The sequence below is a fragment of the Agrilus planipennis genome, unplaced genomic scaffold, assembly GCF_000699045.2.
Source record: "Agrilus planipennis isolate EAB-ADULT unplaced genomic scaffold, Apla_2.0 scaffold311, whole genome shotgun sequence".
Classification (NCBI taxonomy): Eukaryota; Metazoa; Arthropoda; class Insecta; order Coleoptera; family Buprestidae; genus Agrilus; species Agrilus planipennis.
In genome coordinates, this window is record NW_020439015.1 from 49928 (window position 1) to 75805 (window position 25878).

At 33.4% G+C, this 25878-nt stretch overlaps 1 protein-coding gene across 1 annotated transcript in view; it reads right to left on the bottom strand.

Annotated features, from left to right (window-relative positions):
* Window positions 1–11534: 11534 nt before the first annotated feature.
* Window positions 11535–25878, bottom strand: part of LOC108741896 — a 39143-nt gene continuing 24799 nt past the window's right edge. Inside the window, exons 2-4 of the mRNA XM_018476869.1 lie at window positions 14279–14388; window positions 13896–13988; window positions 11535–13299 (exon numbers count right to left, since the gene is read on the bottom strand). Coding sequence (XP_018332371.1) covers window positions 11672–13299; window positions 13896–13988; window positions 14279–14388 — 1831 coding nt within the window. The 3' untranslated portion in view covers window positions 11535–11671. The remainder of the gene's footprint in view (window positions 13300–13895; window positions 13989–14278; window positions 14389–25878) is intronic.

The following is a 25878-nucleotide window of genomic DNA, read 5'->3' on the forward strand; positions in this document are numbered from 1 at the left end:
CTTAAAAAGGTCTACAAAAAAGTCCGTGATGGTATATGTCTATCTCTTAGGGATAACCTACAATAACCATTTTTTATCCGATACTTTTTGTGAGAAATAATGGTTTATTTACGAAGCGATTTTAAGCAATACAACATTAATCCTTATTCAATTAAGTATTTTTAAATACATTGTGCATTTAATATAGACCAATATGGCCCTTTACAGCATGTAATTTAAATGAATATTTTTGAAGATATTATAGGCAGGGACGTAGCGTTTGCGGCAGTTACTGCCGGGAGGGTCTACTGACAAAAAACTGTGAATTTTTGTATATAAAGACATTCTGTAGTATGTTTAGTATTAACATTTCACCCGTGCGAAGCTGGGGCGGGTCGCTAGTTTAAAATAAAATAGTTTTGTTGGAAAAATATCATAATATTTACTGTTGATTCATTTTTAATGCATATTCATAAAATAACGAAATTGTTATACATACTGTTACCTTCGGACTGCACCTAACCAATTTAGTCGCCTCTGTAACTTGTGTGGAAACAGTGAATTTGCTACTGGAAAACAATAAAATTCGAAACTTAAATTACGCGTTGTTTTTGAATAATCAATTACAAAACACGAAAAAAGTGCTTTCTGGCATGGTTGCATAGTTTGCAGGATAAAACTTAATAAATTGTATTAAATAATTATTCTTTTGAGCGTGTATAATTTCTTGAGCAATAGGGATGATGACAGTAACCAAGAATCACTAAAATTATGATGTAAATTAATAATATAGAACTAAAGTATTCTAAAAAACAATATTTGTTTTTTATTACAACTGCGCTTAAGTTAATTTTAGTAAAAATAAAAGTACAAAACCTGACTATCTGCCATATTAGATCAAACGCCAATAGGAGGCGCGTGACGTCACGCTTTCGTAAACATTCTAACGTTCTGTTTAACGGTCGAACTTGTTAGCTTGTTTTGCTCATTTAGATATTATTTGCTCTGTGGCGAAATAACTCTTATTGTTTTTTTGTATGTAGATAAATGTTTTTTCTAGTTTTTCTATTTCAAATATTTCATTTCAAATAATATTTCATTCCAAATATTATTTCACTTCAAATATTATTTCAATTCTTTTCAATTTCTTATATTATAAATACTTTGGTTTCCTTTCAATCTAAACTCTATTGTTCTCTCAATCACTTTTACCCAGAATTCCAACTTCAGCTATACCTGCATGCGCTCCCATACTAATATGTATCTGGTTTTACTCTTAATTGCTTTCTCTTTAATTCTATACTGTCTAATTCTATGTATTCCTATAAACTAGTGTCTTCACCCTCTCTCTAACTACTTTTCCTTCTAGAACTTTCTATCAAATTTACGAACAACCCTGTCCTATAAATACTCCAAAAATTCTTATCTATACACAGTTCTCGTCTACCGCCTCTACTACCATTCGTAAGTGCTTCTGTATTCTATTGTTATTCGCTACATTGTTTTCATTTTTGTTGTTATCTTTGTTATTGTTACTGTTTTGTTATCTTGCTCTTTTTGTCACTTTGTTCTTATATGTCTGTTGCATTTTTCCTGTGCCTTTTTGTTACTTGTGTTTTCGTTGTTATTGTTATAAATTGTTATTTGTTATTAGTGTTTTCTTGGTACTTAAATAATTTAACACCAAAAGACACTAAAGCTCCATTTATCTGATTTTTGATAGTTAAAAATTAGTATTGTGTTATTATAAGAGTGCGAAAAAGAAAAGTTAGCTATGGAACAAGGATTTATCAAGGCAAATAGCTCAAATTTGCCAAGGATCGACTTGTTGATGTTGGGAGGTTCACAGAAATAAATTACAGAATTTGAAGATATAGCTGCTTGGTCTCGCCTTGCAAGATTAAGCCACGTATTTCTCACTTTTTTTTTCATTGGAACGTTAATGAACAACTTATTCGGAGTTTTTATCGATGTATTATTACATTAAGGAACCGCACACCATCGATACTCATCAGAATTCATGATAACTATCGCTCAAAATAATTAATTTAATGTATCTCAATGCATGTAAACATGCAACGTGTCAACTGTTTACGAAACGGTGACGTCACACATAGACGCCATTACTATTCTATCGTTTTGGCGTAAAGTTTAAATCGTATTCTTTAAAACGCTAATTTTTCCTTAAAAACCTGAATTCTTTTCAGAAATAAAATTTATTTTGTATAAAACAGGCACCTACAAACATCGTGGAGTAGTTTTTGAAAATCAGTCATCATCCCTATTAGATTTATTTAAGGTAAAGTTTCTAAAACCGACACTTCAGGCGCTGACGTCAACCTGCACATAGCGGATACATATGTCTATATCTATATCTATAAAACATAATTTCCAGACAAATGAACAAATTTTTGGTAGACGTATTCAAACCAAGTCAGTTCAAACCAGCAGATAAACCTAAACCTGTCTATCAGTACACGTAATATATTCACATCCCGACGTTAGTTTAAACTATCTCTTAATTATTTTGTATTTATAATATAATAATGAAACTATATCTATGAAACTGAAAATATTAGCGAAAGTAACATTTTTTACAGAAAATTTAGTAGAAAGCATAGACGAAAATTATTATGAAGAAAATTATCAAAATTTTCAAGGGGCAGCCTTTACGGACCAAACTACATAATTGACTTTAATTCCCTGTTAAACCAGCCTAAACTACTTTTATTTGACTCTGGACTTTCTTCCTCTATTATTAATTCTGATGTAGCTTATATGTATTTTTTTGAATTTATTATTCCTTACGATTTTGAAGTAACTGCTTTACAAACTACAGTAGAAGGAGCTAATGCCCTTAATATTCCGTTACTTTATGAATTCCGTAAATTCTAATATCCTGAATTCTTAGTTATACCTTGACATTCAAAGTACGACTGTTTAATTGACAATAAAGACTTGCAAGTTTCAAATTATACGTCTAGATTTTAAAAATAAAACACTAAAAACTTCTAACTTTGTTATAAAATATTACGAAGATATTAACCAATTAATTTTAAAATTCAAAAAAATAAAAATATAAACCCAAAATTCTTATTTTCCGGAAGGAATATACCATGTTAGATATTATAAAATTCAGTTACCTATTGCTCACGACAAAAAGATATTGAGAATAAAATACAAATTACGAAATTTGACACCAACTATATTATTTCAGAACCGATGACTGATAATCAAAATTACGATATACAAATTGAAAATTTAATTTATATCGATCACATGAATGAAGAAAAAATTAAAATAACAAATTTTTATAACGAAAAGGTTCCCTTGATTTCTACGACTGCTACAAAAACACTACATGAAAACAACCGACAAACACCCTGTATATGCTAAAAATTTCCCATACCTCTTTTATCTAAAACAACAAATCCAAAGTAGGAGAATAATGATTCGGGCTATAGGGTCGTGGTCTAAGTGAACTATTGTGTCCAGACGTTTCGTCAGCTACTGCGGCTAACATCCTCAGTGGTAGTGCTGCGTTGACAACGTGAACGTAGATTATATCTCCAAGTCTCGACAGCGACTGTGTTCCAAAACCAAATTACAACATTATTATCAAAGACAAAGTGGAAAATTGTAGAAAATTAGGAACATGTACTTATTTTAGCACCCTTGATTTGGCACAAGGTCTTCTTCAACTAGAATCGGACGAAAAATCTATCAACAAAATCGCATTCACAGTCGAAGATGGGCACTATGAATAGATACAATCGTGTGCTCTTCTGTTGATTATAGTCATTGCTGTTTTTTCAAAATTTTTATACGAGCGTTTAGTACATCAAAAAAAATTTATTCAAGAAATCTCAAAATAAAGATGGAGACTTAAACTTGAAGAGTACAATCATGAAACAAAATATCGCAAAGGTAAAGAAAATCAAGCAGCTGATACACTTAGTAGAGTTGAAATTCAAACAAAAGAAGTTAGAACTAAAGAACCGGAAGATGACATCGATTAATTTTTTTGTTTCCACAAATAGACGAAGACTTCACCTGATAAACGGGACAATATTATTAATAAAACTTCGCTCAAACTACCCCTATAAAGAGAATTACAAGATGACCAAACAGTACACACTTCCACTGACAACACTACATTTACTTTGACCATTTCTGAAAAAGTTTTACAATCATTTACCAAGTTAATAACATTCAACGTTAGATCTCAAGGGATTGGTTTCAGTATTTGGTAAGGCAGGCAATAGTGTTTTAACTTATCATCTGTATGAAGAGCATTTAAGGGCTAATACTATGACATTTTAAACGAGAAGTTATGGAAAATTTACCATTAGCTGAAGCAAATAGCAAAGTTCTTTCAGCAAAATAGTGCACATCCTCATAATATTAAAATCATTAAACAATAACAATTCTGATGTGGTACCAGAAACATATTTCAATAATTATCCAGAAAGAAGATAACCTCATAAATCTAATGTTGCCAGAAAATTTCGGCACTGCTAATGTAGGCTTCATCTGTCCAAATAATATAACTAGGGAAGAATGAGTCTTTAAAATAATCAACAGGTGATCAGTATTACTCAGATTACGGAAGGCTACTAGAAATCAATGTAAAAAATGCAAAGGGTAAACTACCGAACGATTATTTTCGTAATTAAATGCGTGCCCATTGAAAGACGATAGCAAGTTTTTGAAAACACCAATAAATTTGTCTCAAAAAAAGCTCGAGAAGCCGGTGCTATTTTTTTTGTTACCGAGTTGTCCTACATGACTGTCGAAATTTGCTCACCATGTACAAAATTTAGAAGTGAGAACATTGAAACTGTAAGGTAACCATCCTAATCTTGTCACAATGAACAACAGTTCAAAAGTTTTGAATTCAAAAAGGTTCGGTTACAGCATTAACAGGAAGAAGGTAATTTTGATTTTTGACGTATAATTTGGATAAAAGAAATTTTAAAGGAGTGGTATAAAAATTAATTAAATGGTAGGAGTAAGACAGAGCAAGAGTACTTTAGGTAACAAGGGACCGGGTTGATGACAGTGCTTGACAAAAATCCAAGTATCTAGATCAGATGGCCGTTATTCCTGTTCTGACATCCACTCTTCAATTGCTACCCTAGTGGTTTTATGTTACAGTTAAGTTCCTTCGGGGTTCTGTCTGTTACGAACGCGGCCAGATCGTCGGCGTACGCCAACAGGCGGACGTTCGGAATGCGAAGACAGAGGACGTTATCGTACATGACATTCCAGAGGGTGGGACCTAAGATTGAGCTCCGAGGAACCCTCCCGTTAGTTACCAGTTTTTGCCCTTTCACTATAATCTCTCGGTTTTCCATAAAGCTCTGTATTGCTCTCGCCAAATTATTGGGAGTGTTTGCTTTCCGTAGGGTTTCTAATTATTTCTGTTGAAGGCGCTTCTCACAACAAATGCCGAAAGGGCGGCCACCTTTCGATGTTGGTAAGAAACCCCCTTTACTTCATCGGTCATCGGGAATCCTCAGCTTCAGGTGGGCATTCACTGTTGATCGCTTCCTTCTGTTGTTAATTACACTTTCGTACAAATTGCGGAGGGTGTTCAGAAGGCAGATGGGTCGAAAACCGCTTCTACCCTCCTTCGGTATTAAGACTAGGGTAGACTCCTTACGTTCGAGGGACATAACTCCATTTCTATAATAGAAGTTTTGTTTATTACTACCTAATCTTAACAGTAGACCTTATAAACAAAATAATTCGAAGTGGTCTGTGTTCTGTCGAAACTGCCAGATGCGGGTCGCGATTTCGATCTTTTTGGATCTCATCAGCGCGTCGCAGGCAGCTCCGACAGAACACAGACCAACCTTTACCTGCTGTCTTAACAGCGCGTTTTAGAAAATACTACAAATGGCGTGGTGAGCGCCATCTGTAGTACGATGCTACATTTGAGGATTACATATGCTCCAACAAGGTCCATTTAAAAATATGGATATCTATTTGCTGAAACGAATCCCGGCGTAGCTCACCTCAACGTGATAGGTACGTTACCATAATCGAACAAAATAATTCGAAGTGGTCTGTGTTCTGTCGAAACTGCCAGACGCGGATCGCGATTTCGATCTTTTTGGATCTCATTGGATCTCTCTTCGGAGCTGCCTGCGACGCGCTGATGAGATCCAAAAAGATCGAAATCGCGATCCGCGTCAGGCAGTTTCGACAGAACACAGACCACTTCGAATTATTTTGTTCGATTATGGTAACGTACCTATCACGTTGAGATGAGCTACGCCGGGATTCGTTTCAGCAAGTAGATATCCATATTTTTAAATGGACCTTGTTGCAGCATATGTAATCCTCAAATGTAGCATCATACTACAGATGGCGCTCACCACGCCATTTGTAGTATTTTCTAGTAGGCCTTATACCAAGTGCTAATAATATAAATAAATATAACATAGGTAAAATGAAAAGACCAGGCGAGACACTCCTACACAGGATCATAATAATCCCTCTAATCCTGAGGATTAACGTTCAAGCTCTTCAAGTACATAATCACAGTAAAAAACAAGTAGGTCCAAATCATTAATCATTACCATACCCTCTATTACTACATAAACTTAAACACAAATCGAAACAATACATTATACATTGAGATCAGGCATTTAAGTTTCCCGCGTCAAATTACATCGTTTGGATATAGGCATTGTACATGTTGGTGACCGGTAATTTATGTAGACGTGGCCAATTTACTATAGGTTATTAAAAATCAATTGCGAACGTTTGGGGGGTACGTTTTGCCGCGCGTTGTATGAGAAGCAACGAGGTAAGGCACCACGTGTGGGAGAGCTGGTTGATAAAATTCCAGGGTTTGGTACGTTCTACGTTTTAAAGTAAAATTTAATAAATTTGGAAATTGAAAAGAAAAGTTAATTGTGGAGAGTGGAGATTATCTACATTACCGATTTTAATCACCCCGTCTTCCTCAGTACTTGCAGAGGATTTTTTCTGTTTTTATTTTGTTGGTATTATGAGTAGTGTACGTTTATTTTATAGTTTTAAAATTACATTTGATTTTTTGTATAATTTTTTTACTCTTGTGTACAATTATTTTTAATTTGACTTTTGTGATTTACTAGAATACTTTTATTTTATTTTATATATTTTTTGTCTGTAAATTAAAGATCAATGTTTTAAGTTTTCTTAATAAATTACCAATCAATTAAAGTTTTTTATGATTAGCTAATTTTCTTTTGGTGATCACACTTCCATTAAATTAAAAATTAGTTTGGTATCAATTGGCATTCAACTAGAGTGACTCGAAGGGTACTATTTAGGTACGAGTTCTAGATACGAGGCGATACAAAGTGAAGTAAAAAATAGCGAAAAATCGACAAGTAAATTAGTAGTGAGGAAGGTGTTTGATTACGTCGTATTTGGTGTCATAAGTGAGATAGAAGAAGACTGACGGTAATTGGAGGAGGATTTTTTTAATCGAATATTCCAGAATGTTCTATCCGATAATTTTCTTGCAGTTCACCGGCTGTGAGAAACCCTAACAAGTGGTACGTATATCACTGGAAAGCTCTCGTCCAAGAGGAAAGAACGAATCCGATGATATCGAAGACTTATTGAAAGTTTCCCACGTGCTTTTATAAATGACGGTGAGACATGGTTTAAAAACAGTGGAATGACCTTTTCCTTCCATTTCTTTATTTAATGGTGCTTCTGATTGACCGACACAACTGACTATTAAGTGAAAATGAGATGAAAACAACTACAGATGAAGTCCTTTTATTCTTTGTTACTTTTATTTAAGAAATATACTTCCAATGAGCTTGTCTACTCTATTCTAATGTCTCAATGTTTATCACTATTAAATGTAGGTGTATACTGTTCGTTTCAAGAAGTTAGAGATATGCCCTTTCCCTTTATTAGCATGCGCCGTAGCATAATTCCAAATTCAATCATATTGTCTGCGGAGCTCATTTCTCCACCGATCATTTAGCGAGAACTAGACAAAAGTGTACAGTACCATTTGTAAAATTATTTAAACTGTCTCGTTAAAATTTAAGAATATGCTTTATTTAAAANCTACGCCGGGATTCGTTTCAGCAAGTAGATATCCATATTTTTAAATGGACCTTGTTGCAGCATATGTAATCCTCAAATGTAGCATCATACTACAGATGGCGCTCACCACGCCATTTGTAGTATTTTCTAGTAGGCCTTATACCAAGTGCTAATAATATAAATAAATATAACATAGGTAAAATGAAAAGACCAGGCGAGACACTCCTACACAGGATCATAATAATCCCTCTAATCCTGAGGATTAACGTTCAAGCTCTTCAAGTACATAATCACAGTAAAAAACAAGTAGGTCCAAATCATTAATCATTACCATACCCTCTATTACTACATAAACTTAAACACAAATCGAAACAATACATTATACATTGAGATCAGGCATTTAAGTTTCCCGCGTCAAATTACATCGTTTGGATATAGGCATTGTACATGTTGGTGACCGGTAATTTATGTAGACGTGGCCAATTTACTATAGGTTATTAAAAATCAATTGCGAACGTTTGGGGGGTACGTTTTGCCGCGCGTTGTATGAGAAGCAACGAGGTAAGGCACCACGTGTGGGAGAGCTGGTTGATAAAATTCCAGGGTTTGGTACGTTCTACGTTTTAAAGTAAAATTTAATAAATTTGGAAATTGAAAAGAAAAGTTAATTGTGGAGAGTGGAGATTATCTACATTACCGATTTTAATCACCCCGTCTTCCTCAGTACTTGCAGAGGATTTTTTCTGTTTTTATTTTGTTGGTATTATGAGTAGTGTACGTTTATTTTATAGTTTTAAAATTACATTTGATTTTTTGTATAATTTTTTTACTCTTGTGTACAATTATTTTTAATTTGACTTTTGTGATTTACTAGAATACTTTTATTTTATTTTATATATTTTTTGTCTGTAAATTAAAGATCAATGTTTTAAGTTTTCTTAATAAATTACCAATCAATTAAAGTTTTTTATGATTAGCTATTTTTCTTTTGGTGATCACACTTCCATTAAATTAAAAATTAGTTTGGTATCAATTGGCATTCAACTAGAGTGACTCGAAGGGTACTATTTAGGTACGAGTTCTAGATACGAGGCGATACAAAGTGAAGTAAAAAATAGCGAAAAATCGACAAGTAAATTAGTAGTGAGGAAGGTGTTTGATTACGTCGTATTTGGTGTCATAAGTGAGATAGAAGAAGACTGACGGTAATTGGAGGAGGATTTTTTTAATCGAATATTCCAGAATGTTCTATCCGATAATTTTCTTGCAGTTCACCGGCTGTGAGAAACCCTAACAAGTGGTACGTATATCACTGGAAAGCTCTCGTCCAAGAGGAAAGAACGAATCCGATGATATCGAAGACTTATTGAAAGTTTCCCACGTGCTTTTATAAATGACGGTGAGACATGGTTTAAAAACAGTGGAATGACCTTTTCCTTCCATTTCTTTATTTAATGGTGCTTCTGATTGACCGACACAACTGACTATTAAGTGAAAATGAGATGAAAACAACTACAGATGAAGTCCTTTTATTCTTTGTTACTTTTATTTAAGAAATATACTTCCAATGAGCTTGTCTACTCTATTCTAATGTCTCAATGTTTATCACTATTAAATGTAGGTGTATACTGTTCGTTTCAAGAAGTTAGAGATATGCCCTTTCCCTTTATTAGCATGCGCCGTAGCATAATTCCAAATTCAATCATATTGTCTGCGGAGCTCATTTCTCCACCGATCATTTAGCGAGAACTAGACAAAAGTGTACAGTACCATTTGTAAAATTATTTAAACTGCCTCGTTAAAATTTAAGAATATGCTTTATTTAAAAGCATATTTAGCCAAAAATAATAACAAGTGAATTAACTTAACGTTCTACACACCTATAAAACTTTTACTTTGTTTTCTATTGTTAATTTATAAACATTTTTGTTTTAAGAAATTGCTAAACATTTTCGTCTAGTACTGTACAGTTCTAGCCGATCTCCTAAGACCGCCCATCGAGAGTTCTGCTCGTTCAAGCTTGTTCCAACTATTTCTGTCTTGCTCACGCCTGGTGTGTATTCTTTCTACCTTCGCGCAAATTTCTTCAAGGTCACAATTCCAACAAATTGAAATAGACTGTAGTTGCTTCGGTATGCATGTATCATTAAAATCTCGTCGAAACTACGAAACGACATTCATTACATTGTCCGTAGATAATTATTTAATAAATTTAAAACATTAGCATTTGTATAAATGTTGTTTTCCATTATTTTAAAATTAACACCAGGGATACTTAATACGTAGATAATTAACACTAACAGCAAATAATAGCAAGTGATGACATGTCTGTTTTTTATTTTGTTTGCTTAGCATAGTTATCTTCGCTAGAAATTTGATCATTTTAGTTACATATAATAAAAAAAAACCGATAGACAGACACACGAGTGATCCTATAAGGGTTCTGTTTTTTATTCGGACGTACGGAATCCTAACTATTTTTTGTACTTTTCTGTACCTTTTTTTAAAATTTATCTATTTTATTAAATAACTTTAACTATTTATTTTAAAATTTAAAACAATTGTATTTTAGACCCTTACAACAAACTCTTTCATTTGATATGTCACACGGGAAAGTTTGCAAAATTTTTCTTTTTAATTTCTTATTGGCACCCCAAAAATGACCCCCATGTTCAAAATTAATTTATTTGTCTTATGCGTCTGTGTTTAGACCACAGAAATTTTCTATATGTACTGAATTTCAATTTAATCGATCCAGTAGATTTCGAGTAAATTGACTGTGACAGACAAAGACAAACAGACACACGATTCTATTAGGGTTCCGTTTTCATTCGGACGTACGGAATCCTTAAAACGCAAATAACAAAAAAAACATAAAGGGATGGGTATGGGTTAGCATAATAATATTAATGGATAAAGGGATAAATTCTACAACTGATAGGAAAAAATATGCAGAGTATTCCATCAAAAAAAATGTGTTGATGATTCGAAATTACCCAAATTGGGCATTAAATTTTCACCACCCTTTATAATACTAAACAACTTTTAACGCAAATTTGACAATAAATGATGGGCATCCCCCCATCTTCCGTCCAAATATCAATACTTCAGCTTGAATAATAGAATATGCAATTAAGACTAGAATACTACTAGCAGACCTAAACATGGAAGTCCCTTTAAAATAACACGTAGATTCTGAAAATTTAAAAATATACAGGGTGTTTCATTTAAAATAAATTGTAAAATGGAAGTAGTTTCGAAAATATTCTAATGGGCCGTTTCTCTAAGATATCCTCTGTAGTTTGTAAATAAATAAATATAAATATACCAGAAAATCCCTTGCAATATAATTTATAGAGCATCCCTATTCTAGTATATAACATATTAGTACATTAGTACTTCGGTGTCTTTAGTGCAAATCCCAGTAAGTTTTAAAATTAGACGATAATTGTTAATCGGAACAATAAACTAGGCAACAGAAAATTTACAAGTAGGTACATATTACAAGTTTATTTTAAAATTATATTATTTACAAATTTAATTATTGTAGTCTTTTTTAGAAGTACTGGCAGGAAATTATATAAGAACATTACATAAAAAATTTAAATAAATGACTATTACTTATTTCCTATAGTTTACGAGAAATTTGATGGTATTTGATCCAAATAAAAGCACTAAACAAACAACTACAACACAGCAGAGATATTAATAGAGAGGAAGCTATAAAGAAACTGTGAGTTGTCAGGCAAATACCTTCGTTATATCGAATATTAAGTAAGGAGCTATTGTCACCCAACTCTTCTGGAAAAATGACTCTCAATGTTTTGCCAATCTTAACCGATTCATCGTTCTCTGTTCTATTCTGATAGTAATGTAAGTCACGCTTTCTTCTTCCTGGTTCTAGTTTTTGATTAGGATCTGGACACATTTCACAATCTGTTTTACATAGATCTACGTTACATTCGATTGTAAGATCCATAACATCCGGAAATTTGAAGGCATTAAAAAAAGCGTAAGCTATAATAGAAGCTCCACTATCTCCAGTGTTTCTTGTTTTCTGAAAAGCTCCAAACAATTTTGGCTTCAAAACGCAACCTTGTTCATCAGTAAGACCTACTGCATTTTCTCCTGATGAATCTATGGCTCTGCAATCTTTAACTTGAATATCAAAGCCTGGATCTCCTGTCACTGATACGACAAGGGTCATAACTTCCCCAATTTTAATCAGTCCATTGGCAGGCGGGGCAAATGGGCCCTTACCCATTTGTATATCTAGTCTGGCCATAGCTGTATCTCCACTAAATGTGACTATTTCTTGATTAAGCATACCAACGCTTAAAGTTAAGTTAAGTGCCTTTTTAAGATTTCCTTCCCAAAGGCATCGAACAGCTCTTATCGTGTCCCATACTTCTTGTATTCCAGCCTCATTTTGTAAAACAAGAACGTTTTCTAGGTAAGATTGTCCTTGAGTATCAAAGCCATTTACAAATTCAGTTCCGCAAGAATTTAAATTTACAGTGAAAGAGTAGGTAGTTTGTCCAGAATTTTCCTGTACATATCTACAATCAGGGTTGTTGTAATAACCTTTGGAGTAAATGATACCATTGAATTCTCTGTTGAATTCTATATTTATTGTCATCATTTCTTTGGAACATTCTACGTCAATATTGTGTATATGTGGAGGATGTTTGTCTGAATCTTCGCCGCCATCAACACTAGGTTTTTCAGAACTTTCGCTGGGAATGGAGTTTTCGTCTGGAGATGGTGTAGATGATTCCTGAGGTTGAGAAGTAGATGTAGAACCACTTGCTTCTTCAGGACCCCCTTCCGTGGTGCTCGGTTGAGACGGTGCAGAAGGCGAAGTAGCTTCGGTTGTGCTCGGTTGAGATGCACTTCCAGATGTGCTGGCAGATTCCGATGATTCTTCTCCACTCGGATATCCCACTGTTGAACCTTCTGTTGACCCTATACTAGGGTACCCAGTGGACGAACCTCCACTAGGGTAACCGGTTGATGGCCCACCACTGGGATATCCTGTTGATGGACCTTCTGGAGGTGCAGTACTTGAAGGAGAGTTTGTACCTGGGTAAGGAGGAGATATTTCCGTCCCTGGAGATGGATTTTCGGAAAACGGTGGTTGAGGAGTGATACTTCCTGCTGCTGGATATCCACCTTCTGTTGGCTTAGGTGGTTCGAACGGTCGAGGTTTTTGAGTGTGAACGGGAGGTAGATATTCTCTTAAAGATCCTTGACGAACTTGAAAGAAATGAATAAAATATATAAATCAATGAATGTGATATGTTGCGTGATTATCGAAAACGGACTTTATCTTGTCAGAGTAAAATTTTTAAGAAAGTACTATTTAGTTCTAGAATTGACGACGACTGCCGTATTTCACCTACCAGTTAGGTTTTAACTCAATACTAGCGCTAAAGCGAGAAGGTAAAAAGTGCCTTAAGTTGTAGCATTCAACGTTTGGACGTACTTTAATACCTACAGCTACGTCTAAATACAGCTTTGAAAACTTTAAACTGGATTTTTTGAAAACAGTTTTTTCGAACTTAGATCATTAAAAGCCCATAACTTATTTTATTGTCCAATATTATTCTCTAAAAGAATACATACAACATAATGGTAACTATTACCTCTGAAAAGATAAGGTACCTTTTCGTAGATTGCATCACATACCTACGTTAAATTATAAGGAATAAAGGAATACGCTTTACTTATTCTACATTCATTAATTTTATTACCTATATATTAATTTTAAAGCTATTGAAATTATCTATGTACATTTAACGCAGAAAAGTAAAGCAAGAGTAAGTTACAGAAGAATGGCAAAGTCAACGTACTTTTTCTTGTGTTATAGTTGTACACCTCCTGAAGCCATTGAAGGATATTTTGAACCATTTGATCTGCACTAGTTTGTCTGGTAACCCGTTTACCTAATAAAAACAATTTCTAACTACAGAGTTGCAATCTTGAATAAAATAGAATAGAAGAGAGAAAAGTATTTATAAATAGCTAATAGTATATTTCTCTAATAAGCAAGTTTATAGAAACATAAACATATGCAAGTATATTACACGTTGACATTTTCACTTCTTTATTAATTACATATACTGCTACTAAAATATTACTTTTATTTACAAAGAATTATGATCAAAAATTATATAAATATATNCAAAACGTTTTTTATAATAATGAGAATTGTAGAATAAAGAGATTTTCTTACCATTTCTAACTGCGTCCTTTCTGACAAATAAGGCATGCTTTTGAGGGCTAACATCAGGAATAAAAGTTGTTACTACCAAAATTAAAACCAAGGGGAAGGTATTTCGCATCCTACGACAAAATAATGATATACAATATGACAGAATGTCGTTAAACCTGATAAACATTAAGTACACCATTTGCATTTCTAAGTAATTAGGGTGATTTACCACTTATTACTACATGTTTTTAAAATACACTATCGTAATTATTTACTACAGATAACTTTTGGGTCTATATTTTATCGTAATTATCAGTAGTAAAAAACTCATTCAAACATTATTACTAACGAAAAATTAAATATTTTGATATTCTATAAAAATCACTTAATGAAATTCCAACCGATGGTATTTATATGGAAGAAGTGATGTGGTTACTGCATTTTTTTACCGTGATTGTACAGCTCACAATTTTGTAGTCATGTAATCCTCATTATTTTCCCTAATTTCCACATAATGGTGTGTATAGGTATGTGAGAAAATCTTTTTATTGCGCTCTTAGTGTAAATTTTTGGCTATAAGTATGTCGAAAGTATCTTTTTTTTGTAAACAATCCCGTCTGTTATTCTTACTTCTCATTATTGTGTGCAAAAGATATGATATAGTCTTCTTGACTTTTAAGTAATTACAACTACCTTTTATTTTAAAAATTAATTAAAACCTATATTTTGTCGTCTTTTTTGACAGTCTTGTTTGAAATGACATAAAAAAGAAGTTTTTGTGTAATTATTTTATCAGTATTTATTATATTTTTCCCTGAAAGTTATGCCGGCGCGTGAATACTTATTTATCTACTGGAAAATAAAATAATAACAAATACATAAGATGAACTTATATACCCACTATTTTAACATTACTCCACAATTATAGACAATTTCTTAACTATTTATTATGGTATTTGCTATTAGAGATTTGTAGTCATGTACTGTTTGTTATTTGTTAAGTTATATTAAGTGTGATTGACGATGTTTATGTTACAACTAGCCTATGGTAGTCCTTTGTTCTTTTAATGCTGTGGACTTGTATGCATGTCGAATTGACAGTACGTCAGTGTGTCACTGTCATAGGTCAGTGTAGAAGACTAGTTATTATTAAAAAGCGCATAGTACGGCAGAACTTTGTGACATGTACTAACTTAGAGTGAATACGAGTACAATGTTAATGCAATTGCCGAATTGTAGTTTGTCTTTTAGCACGCGGTTCGAATTTTAATTTGAAATTCCTCAAATTAATGAGGAAGTGTGTAACTCACTTCGGGAAGATTTCTACGGTATAAGAAGTTCTGTATTACAATGTTTTAAGACATATTGTTTTTTACATTCTTCATTGGATTCTTGTAAGAAGTAGATAAAGCGAAAATCTCTTACTCGTATGTAATAATTTTTAGATATAATTTATAACAGACCTTCTCTGTTTCAAATGAACAAAAAAACCAAAGATGCCTTGATTTTGTTAAAAAGAGCAATTATTGCAATTTGTTCAAAATTGGTTTAAACAAATTTGATCTGTGCATAAGGTCATTTTATAGATGTTAATATTCAAAAAAAAAATTCATCGGAGAATTTTTGTATACCTTGCAAGGAAGTTTCGTCTAATTTAAAGACATTTATTTAGTGAACATGCAATGCCAGTAGACAATTTTTGTGTTTCTGTTAATACTTCAGAAACTTATGCAAAAAAATGAACTAAGTACTTACTATATTCAACAAAAATGAGTGATATGCATTGATTGTTGGCGTTGTCAAATTGGACGTTTCTACATTAATGTAACTTGAAAACTTAATGGAGCGGTGAAGGAAGATTGTACAACTATTTAATTTTACTATTTTCAAGGTTCCACAACCACATGACAGACAAGGATCCATTTTGATTTTGGTCTCTGTTCACTTGTATTTAATTTTTGACCTTCCTAAATAAAATTTCAAATGTGGATGTATCAAAGATTGTACAATTATTTGTTTTTATTATTTTCAAGGTTCTAAAACCGTATGACGGACGAGGATACTTTTGATTTTGGTCTCTGTTCATTTGTATAGTACAATTTTTGACCTTCCTAAGTAAAATGTGGATGCTTCAAATATTGGACTCATTTTATTTTGCACGTTCTCCACAGCATGTAGAGTAGCACTGAAAAAACTCTAAAAAAGAATTAAACGGTTTGTTTACCCCCTTTCCGAAATATGTATGCATGTCGAATTGACAGTACGTCAGTGTGTCACTGTCATAAGTCAGTGTAGAAGACTAGTTATTATTAAATAGCACTTAATAGGGCAGAACTTTGTGACATGTACTAACTTAGGATGAATACGAATACTTTTGCCCCCTTTCCGAAATATCAAATTCAAAGCCATTTGCAACGGCTTCCTCGCTGTTTTTAAATAAAGCTGTACAAAACAATATTGAAAACAATTAAGATATTGACATTCAGTGAATAGTAGAATAAAAAATCATTCCGGCAAATTTTCATTAACAAATGAATAAAAAATAAGCGACTATCACGAAACCTTAACTAGATCGTGGCAATTAATATTTTTATAAGACAGTAAACTATAAATAATTGCCTATGTCTAACTATTTGTAATAGTGCTATTGTTGAACAGCACTGTGGACGTCATTGGCCATCTATGCTGAAGTCTTTCTATGTACGTGTGGTTAGTTGATGATGATTTAATATTTTAGTTATTACATAAAGCTTTCTTTTTTGTACCGACAAACACTCAATCCTAATGCATACATTTTGATTCCATTCTGAATGGTTTGAACGAAACCAGTTTATCAGATCGTACTTGGCTGGTAATATAGACACGCATACATATATCTGCATTGCATCTACCTACATATACTATGCATATACGATGGCTTTCTAATGCAAGTAACGATGTCAACTTTCATTGTAAGTAAAAGATACAAAACGATTGGCACTATGATATATTATGCGAATGAAATGCTGAAAAAATTAATAACAATAATTTTATACCGAAAAGTGTAAATGGTGGTAAGTTGGCACACTTTATGTCAATTCAACAAAATTTAGTTATTTTTTATGCGTGTGCTTTTTAAAATATCAAAAGGCGAATTCATTTCATTTGAAATCGTGAGAGAGTTTTGAAGTTGCGTTTTGCGGTCAAAGGTGAATTACGAAATAAACGACCATGAGCAACAGCGACGTGTACATTAACTGAACTAGATCCATACCTACGGATTTAGTTAAAGCTAATCAGTGGGCAACACGTTATACTTAAGCAGAAAGCAAGTTTCCGTAAAATACTCGCAATTGGGTATCGTAGCTGAAGTTGACATTATGGTTTACCTTGGATTGACATATTATTGTTCTAGTATCAGATCAATCTACTTCAAACTCTCTCTACCCAAAAGAAAACATCCCCTGATGTGGATGTACTTTCAAAAAAGTTCGATAATATACGCATGAGATATATTACAACCCAAACAGCTTGAAGATATATATGGGTAGACTTTTGTATTCACATTATCATTATCACATTCTCTGATTGAAGCATCTGGGACATTTAAAATTTAGGCTGGCTTACATTGCGGGAAAATGAAAAGCTTTCAAATATATTGCGTATAATAAGCAGTTTAATAATCTTGATTTTGAGTTCTGTCTGTTGCTCGATTTGGAGTCCAAAAACAGAATTTGTTGTATTTGATATAATTTTGAATTAAAATACCTCATACTGTTTTTCTACAGAATCTTGCAATTTGTATGAATTAGTTTCACCTACGTTATTGGAATGCAGTGATAATATTTAAACATATGACTCTCGAATATAATAAAACAGAAATCATCATTGTTTACTATAAATCTTAAACACTTTTGGTAATACCTGGGGGCTTGCTTTCACGTATTAAGGCTACTTTTCAGTCAAAAAACTTTAGTTAGTAATTGTGTTTCTGCATCGTTAAAAGTAATACTTTTCTCCAGCTTGTCGTTTAAATATAAATATGCAGTGGATAACACGATAACACTAATGTAATGTTAGTTTTCAATAGCCCTGCAAAATTCCTTAAACTAACGCTAAAATAAAACTAAAGAAAAATGCTTTCTTGTTGTGCAAAAAAAATTTCTCTTTGTTTAAACGTTGTTCCTTCAACATAAGAATTTTCAGAGAAGAAATTTTGGAAAAAATACAGAAGAAAAAATTCAAATGGCAACGCTGATTTTTGTTGATTAGCTTCTTACGTAAAGGCGTCAAGGAACGTCGTTCTAAAAACTGTAACTTCAATTCTATTTATGCAAATAAAAATAATTTTTTTTTCACTTTTAGCGGCGATTGTAAATTCGTCCGATTTAACGGGTTTTTGTTAATTACAGAAAAAGTTTCGTAATCCTCAAAAATACATTGTAAATTCGGCAGGTTTGTATTCAGGTAGACGCAGAAAATAAAAACAAAAAACAACATCTTAAGTGCAAACGCGGATGAATGTTGTTGCATAATCTCTTATAATATGAGTATACATGTAATAGATACCAACCCCTTGTGGTAGGGGTAGATGGTCTCTTAATCAGTTACTTACTGCTGACAACGGAAGAATTAATATTTAAATTATCTGAGCTAACTAGCATTACTCTTATATAAGGTTTTAAAATGTATGAGCGAGATTAGTGAATTTTATTAAAGAAGACTACATGTTAATATTGTTACGGAGCTTGGCTCGCTTGGCGAAGGAAAAGTAAAAAAACTTATATACCTATCTTTCGCCGGTGTACTGCTGTACCACATATATTGTTCGGTAAGAACAATTAAACAACTCGAAGGACCAGCGTATGTCCGATTAATAAGATGCGTATCATTAAATACGTTTATTAACCCTATACATACACACTTAAACTTAAGATTACAAAAATGAATTGAATTTTGAAGCGATTGCTTTGATGGATGTGCTAATACTGTCTTTTCTGAACTGTTCTGTCCTTTTTTTATCTCAACCTATTTCTCCCACTTGTGTTATTTCTGTTTATGGAATTTTTCCCGGGTCACTACTCCCAACGACACTAGTCACGTACACCAAAAGGTTCGTAGCTGGATGGTACACAATGGTGTTATAATTTAGGGAAAAACCAAATGTCAAGAATACAAGGCAGATGCACTGCGAATGCAACGAAGGCGGCAATTAGAAGGATTCGGGGAAGCCCGCAGGTATAATGTCTTAACAAATATACATGTATGATAATTGCATTACTAAAAGAAACTGATACTTTCTTTGATAAAGATTTGCTTTATTGTGGTTTAATATTGCTTTTATTTCAATAAGTAATACTTAAAGCAATATGTAGAAGGTAACTGTTTTTTCCAAAAAACATATAAAAGCAATATTTCCGGCCAAATTTACATATTCAATTATAGGTTAATTTGAAAAGACTACTTGTAATGACCGGCAGAATTTACTACTGCCCACTTTTGGTAAGTGGTAAAGAAAAAATCATGTTCTTTATTCAAGTGAGGAGTATATGGTTATAAAGGGTTGTAATATCTTTTACCGGTATCGCTCAACATTCTTTACATATACCGGGTGAGAAAGAGTGCACGTTGATGTAAGATAATGGGTTGTTATTCAACAACCTGTTATTATTAAACAGTTATCCAGAAGTAGAAATAGCAGTCTGTTGTACAGAGCATCCCATTTTCGGCTCTTTTACGGGGTATGTCTTTTATTATTAAAGATAGATGGTTGCGGTTTTCGCGACAGTATGTTACATTCTTTTAGAAAATCTCCATTTTATTTTTCTTAATTGTGGGTAACAAAAAAATAAGGTTTTGATTGCAAAATGATTCCTTTTGTCTAAATGAAGACATTATGTTAATTTAATTTAAGCAATTGCGAATAACTTAAAAAAGACTTTTATTGGACAATGTTTAAACGTGATTCTTATCAAATCTGACTTAAAAAAGTAGCAACAAAAAGTAAATAGAGCTGTGGCCCGTAAGGTTCGTAACAAAAAAAATGGAGCGGTCATTAAACATTTTCTTTCTAACCAATTGCGTCATTTTGTTTGATACAAACTCCTGGTTCAGCCCTGGTCTAAAACACGAGAATATGCATCGCATATCGCAAAATATGTGACTGTTATTTTTAATATCCTCTTAATATAACTGGTTTGCACATCTACTATGCGAATTTACCGATTCTCTAAATTCGTACACTGTTCTCTGAAACTATCATCTTTAATAATTGATCAGAACTACCCTCATTGTTAGCGATCGAAACACCTCAATAAATATGTCTTACAGACAGACAGACGACCGACGAAGTGACCCTATAAGGTTTTTTTTCCTTACAAGGCACGGAACCCTAAAAAATGCAAATCTTGGTCTTTGATTTTGTGTTGCTGTTACAAAAGTGTTGACTCTTAAGTTATATTTTGTGATTATTCTATATAAGAGTGGGGCATGAGGGGTGAGGGGGACGTACTAGAATAAATGTTCAGCTTTGTATGGGATTTAATCTTTTCCGCCTCAGGCCCGAAACTGAATCGTTCCGCCGCTGCAGTCTGCAGTTATCTTTTTATTATTATGAAGTTTACGAAAAGAAGGAGTTACTACTTTCCTTGCAATTTATTAATTCACAAATAGTCAAGTTCACATCTGTAAGAGGTAACACTAATTTTTTAATTTAATGGCTTTATTAAATAATAGTTTAATTTTGAAAACGACGAAACGTTAAATGTCATACCAGTTAAATTTTATGATCCCTATTAATAAATATCTGTTTAATTAAAGTGCTATGTTGCGTTGTCATTTGTATTAATTAAGGGTTCCATAATTTTAAAATGCCATGGTCATGTAGAGTAAAGAAGCAAGGCAACGATTTTATAAATTGTTATGAAATACTACTATTTTACTTATTTTGTCGTTGATTAATAACGTTCATTATAAAACTTTTTTGAAGTATTATTTACACTTTCTTAAATAAATAAATTTACAAAATACAAAAGGTAAAATTTTTGAAAGAAATTGTCGGTTAACCAATTTTGTTTGTTCTGTGTATGCTCACAAGTAACTTAAGGTAGTACCGATGTACTGTTTAATAACCTTAAATCAGGTTCTGACACTCGAGATCGAGTTCTTGACCGTAACCGCTTGTCCAGTCACTCTGTAATTTTGTTCATAGTAAATCTGTTACTAACGCAAATCCATTTATATTTGCAAATGTTTATTTTTTAAAGTACCTTATCATTTTTCATCATATTTATACGTTGATATATCAATACGAGTTTTCTTTACTTTTTTTATAATACAAAAGCAACTATTCGCACAAAGCTTACGTGATTCTTGTGTGAAGTTTAATTTTTAAAATAGCACGATTAAAAAGAAGTTAGTTTTTGCACAGATTGGTGCATAATAAACTTTGATATTATTGAGGTTGTTTTATAATACGGTGAAATCAGTACCTACATATTTACTTACGTTAGTTGGTGAAATTAGACGGTTAACACTGGTCTTATACCTATACATCATACCTATATCTGCATGTGTCAATACTCTTCGATTGAAATGAGTAAGTATTTGCTTGCATTTTATTATACTACTGTAGCTTTAATTTGTACCTAAAGAGAATGGTCACGTATGCCAGTGGGATTAAGGGAGTTTTAACCATGATATAACTATATAACATGTTTAAATAGACAGTAGCAATGAACTATTATTTAAATTCTGTATACCTAACATATCAGGTACTAGCTCCGCATTTGCACTTTTACTAATTGTAAGTGACCATTTCAATCATTCATTCGTATCTTTTTACCTAGGCTTTTATTAACTTTTATGTATATAAGTGGACAGATTAGGTAGGTATTAAAAAGTGAATGAATAAATTAGACATAAAATAAAAGTGAAAGAAAAACGACAATTTTTATGTTATTCTATGTTAGCGAAATAATCCAATAAGCCAGCCATCAATTGTATGCCATTATTGTAAAAGAGCCCTCTAATATAGAGCTGACTGTAAGAATAGAAGGTGGTGAAGAAGTTTAATGTAGTGCTTACAATTAGAGTGGCTCAATTATACAACACTACGACCTATTGGCAAATCTAGCACTGATAGATATGTATGTATGCATACCAATAATAATCGCGAATTGAGAATCGTACACCGGGATATTCTATTTAAGAAAATATTCCTATGTGATATTCATCAAAGAGTGTCATCAGTTCGACCATAATGGGGAGGGGGTTCTCCCTGAAAGAGAGCAGCAGCTCTTTCAGTACTCACATTGGCAGAGATCACGAGGATTGGTACGGCACTCTGATGCACAATTCTGCGATGTGGAAGGCACACCACATTATGATATCTCGTTCTCTTACATTTTACAATTTAAATGATGTCGTCTCCTGGGGTAAAGCACTCTGAACGTAAATTAGTCCCCTATTCGATGTCCGGGCGGGGACTACCTCGGGGGATATCATCAAGTGCAATACGGGAAGGTGCAATACTTCACGAGTCGGAGCGTGGAATGTTCGGACAATGAGGCAGGCAGGGAAATTAGAAAATCTGAAGGTTGAGATGAATAGATTAGAAGTAGATATAGTAAGCATTAGTGAAGTGCGTTGACCAGAAGCTGGAGACTTCTGGAGTGAAGACTTTAGAATAATACATACAGAATCGGTGGAAGGTAATTGGGGGTAGGAATTATAATATGTACAAAAAAGCGATAGGATAGTTATAGTTAAATTAAACTCGAAACCTGTAAAAATGGGAATAGTACAGGTCTATATGCCTACACCATCGTACAATGATGAAGATGTAGAAGCGGTATATGCAGATATATAAGACGTATTAAGTTTAGCGAAGGGGCAGGAAAATCTAATAGTTGTAAGAGACTTTAACAAAGTAATAGGTAAAGGCAAAGATGGTGCAATAACCGGTTCTTTTGGGTTAGGCACAAGAAATGATAGGGGAGATAGACTGATAGTATTTTGCGATAAACATAACCGTCGCGAATACTTTATTTAACCGTCACGATAGGAGGCGCTATACGAGGAAGATGCCAAGGATATATTAGTTAGATTTCATTCTTGTTAGGCAAAGACTTAAAAATTAAGTGCAGGACTGTAGGAGTTATCCAGGAGCATATATATACAGATAACGATCATAACATAGTAGTTATGAAGACCACTCTTAAATCGAAAATTCTAAAAAAGAGGGAAGGTAGCAGACGTCTAAAATGTAACGAAACGCATGATAGGCTTGCTACAAGGACAGACGAAATAATAAAGGAGGCAGTGGAAACGAATGACAGGGATAGAATGGAACCGCATTAAAACGTGCCTAAAGTCAGTAGCTTGAGATATATATTAGGTCTTAAACAAAACAAAAGCAGGAAACTCAGGATAACAAAAGAGATTGTTGGGATAATAGAAGAAAGGTGGAAATACAAAAACAGGACAGACGAAGAAGGGCAAAAAGATATAAGGCGATAAAGTGGGAAATAATTACGAAGTGTAGGTCAGCTAAGGAACAGTGGATTGATACGAGGTGTAAAGATGTAGAGGAAAAGTTTGAAGTAGGTAAAACAGATGAGGCTTATAATATATCTAACTAAAAGGAATTTTAGAGAAGTAAGGTATAGTAGTAATAATATAAGAAACGAGGTAGGAGTTATTTTGATAGAAAATTAGGAAACGGTTGACAGGTTGGAAGAATACTTAGAAAACCTATACGTAGGCCATGAGTTAGGAGGTATATTAGAAAAGGAAGATAGTGTGGAGATAGATGAACTCGGTTACTCCATAATGAAAGAAGAGTTCGATATAGCACAAAAAAACTTAAAGAATAATGAGGCACCAGGTATAGATGGGATACCGGTCAAAATTTTACAAACACGCAGGGCAAGAAGTTGGAGATCGTATGTTTAGGCTAGCAACATTTACGAGAAGGGGGATTATAAACTGAACGGGGAGTATCCATACCTAAAAAGAGAGGTGCGGATAGGTGTGAGACATTTAGAACAATTAGCTTAACTTCTCTTGCATCAAAAATTTTAGTTAGAATTGTATAGAGGAGGGTAGAAAAAAAGGGCGGAAGAACTATTTGGGTAAGATCAGTATGGGTTTAGAAGAAATAGAGGAACGCGGGAGATCATTCTAGTTTTACAGGCAACAATAGAAAGACCGATATAAAAAGGAAAGAGTGGGAAAGTAGGGAGAGAGAGAATATAAAGATTAGAAGAAGTGGCTGATTTTAGGTGTCTGGGAAGTCAGATAAGTCAGGACGGAAAGACTAGTAGGGATATAAAGCAGAGGATAGCGCAGGGTTGAGTCGCCTTCAATAAAAAGAAGTCACTTCTGAGAGAAAGTTAGAAATGGAAACGTATTGGAAAGAATAGGAAGTTAATAAGAAATAGGCGAGATAGGTTGATAGGACACCTTCTCAGGCATGAAGGTCTAGTCGGAGACATATTTGTGGCAGAAACAGGAGTGAAGAGAAGTAGAAGTAGACCTAGATTAGATAACTGTTCGCAAATAGTTAAAGATGTGGGATGTTCTAGTTTTTTCACATAAATAATAATGTAACAAAGTCCAATAGATTCAATTACCTACACGTTTATTTGAAAATGTAATCTGCTTCCCTACAACATACAGCAACTGTCTAATATCTATGGTCAAAATAAAAATGCATTGCCCGGCGAGTATTATTTTTGTCATCAAATTATGCAACCAATAATTTTAGTGCAATCATCGTCATCAAAAAGTCTTCGGGCCGAAAGCTGGTTGGACACGCACCTCCACTTCTTCCTATCTTCAGCCAATCGTATTAGGTTTCGAAAACTATTGTACATCACATCTAGCTTTTTCTTTTCTGCAGCTCCCACCGTCAAAGTTTCACACCCGTACAGAGTTTTGCTTCAAATATACACCTTAAATAATCGTATAAAATTAGCCGATCTCTATCACAAAAGTCATTCTTTTTTTGTTAAAAGCAAGTCGACCCTGCGCTTTTCCTTAATTGTTTTATATCTCAAGTTATTTTTCCGTCTTAAGTTATCGAACAAATGTAGGATTTGACTTAATATACTTATTATACAGTTTTTGCTTGTCCAAGTGCAAGAGTGATATTGCTAGTTAGGCGGTGGTAAATCAATATTCTGCTTTTAATAGCGTGCATGTTGGAGGTACGTGAGGGACCACCGTGGCAGTGAGAGACGAGAAGGAGACCAAGAGGTTTAATTAAGACGCAGCGGTATATTTCATTTAGACATTGAGCATTTTGCTCAAAAAGACGGAAAACGTATTTATGGTGATTATACGAAGACGTGTGTATTTTGGAAGACGCGATACATTTAATGTTGTATATATTTAGTTCCTCTTTGTTACTAGTTTTGTTGTTTACTATTTGCTGTTAATCTTCATCATTATGTTTATTATATATGTATTCAACTACCCGGAGCCTTTTATTAAACAACCCCTAGACAATAGAAAAAAGCCTACACTAATATCAATTTTTTATTAATTTTTATTCAATACTCTTCCGTCAATACCGCTTCCATTTTGTTTAGCAAACAAATACGACGCAAACATTTATCCTTAATCATCAAACAATAGTT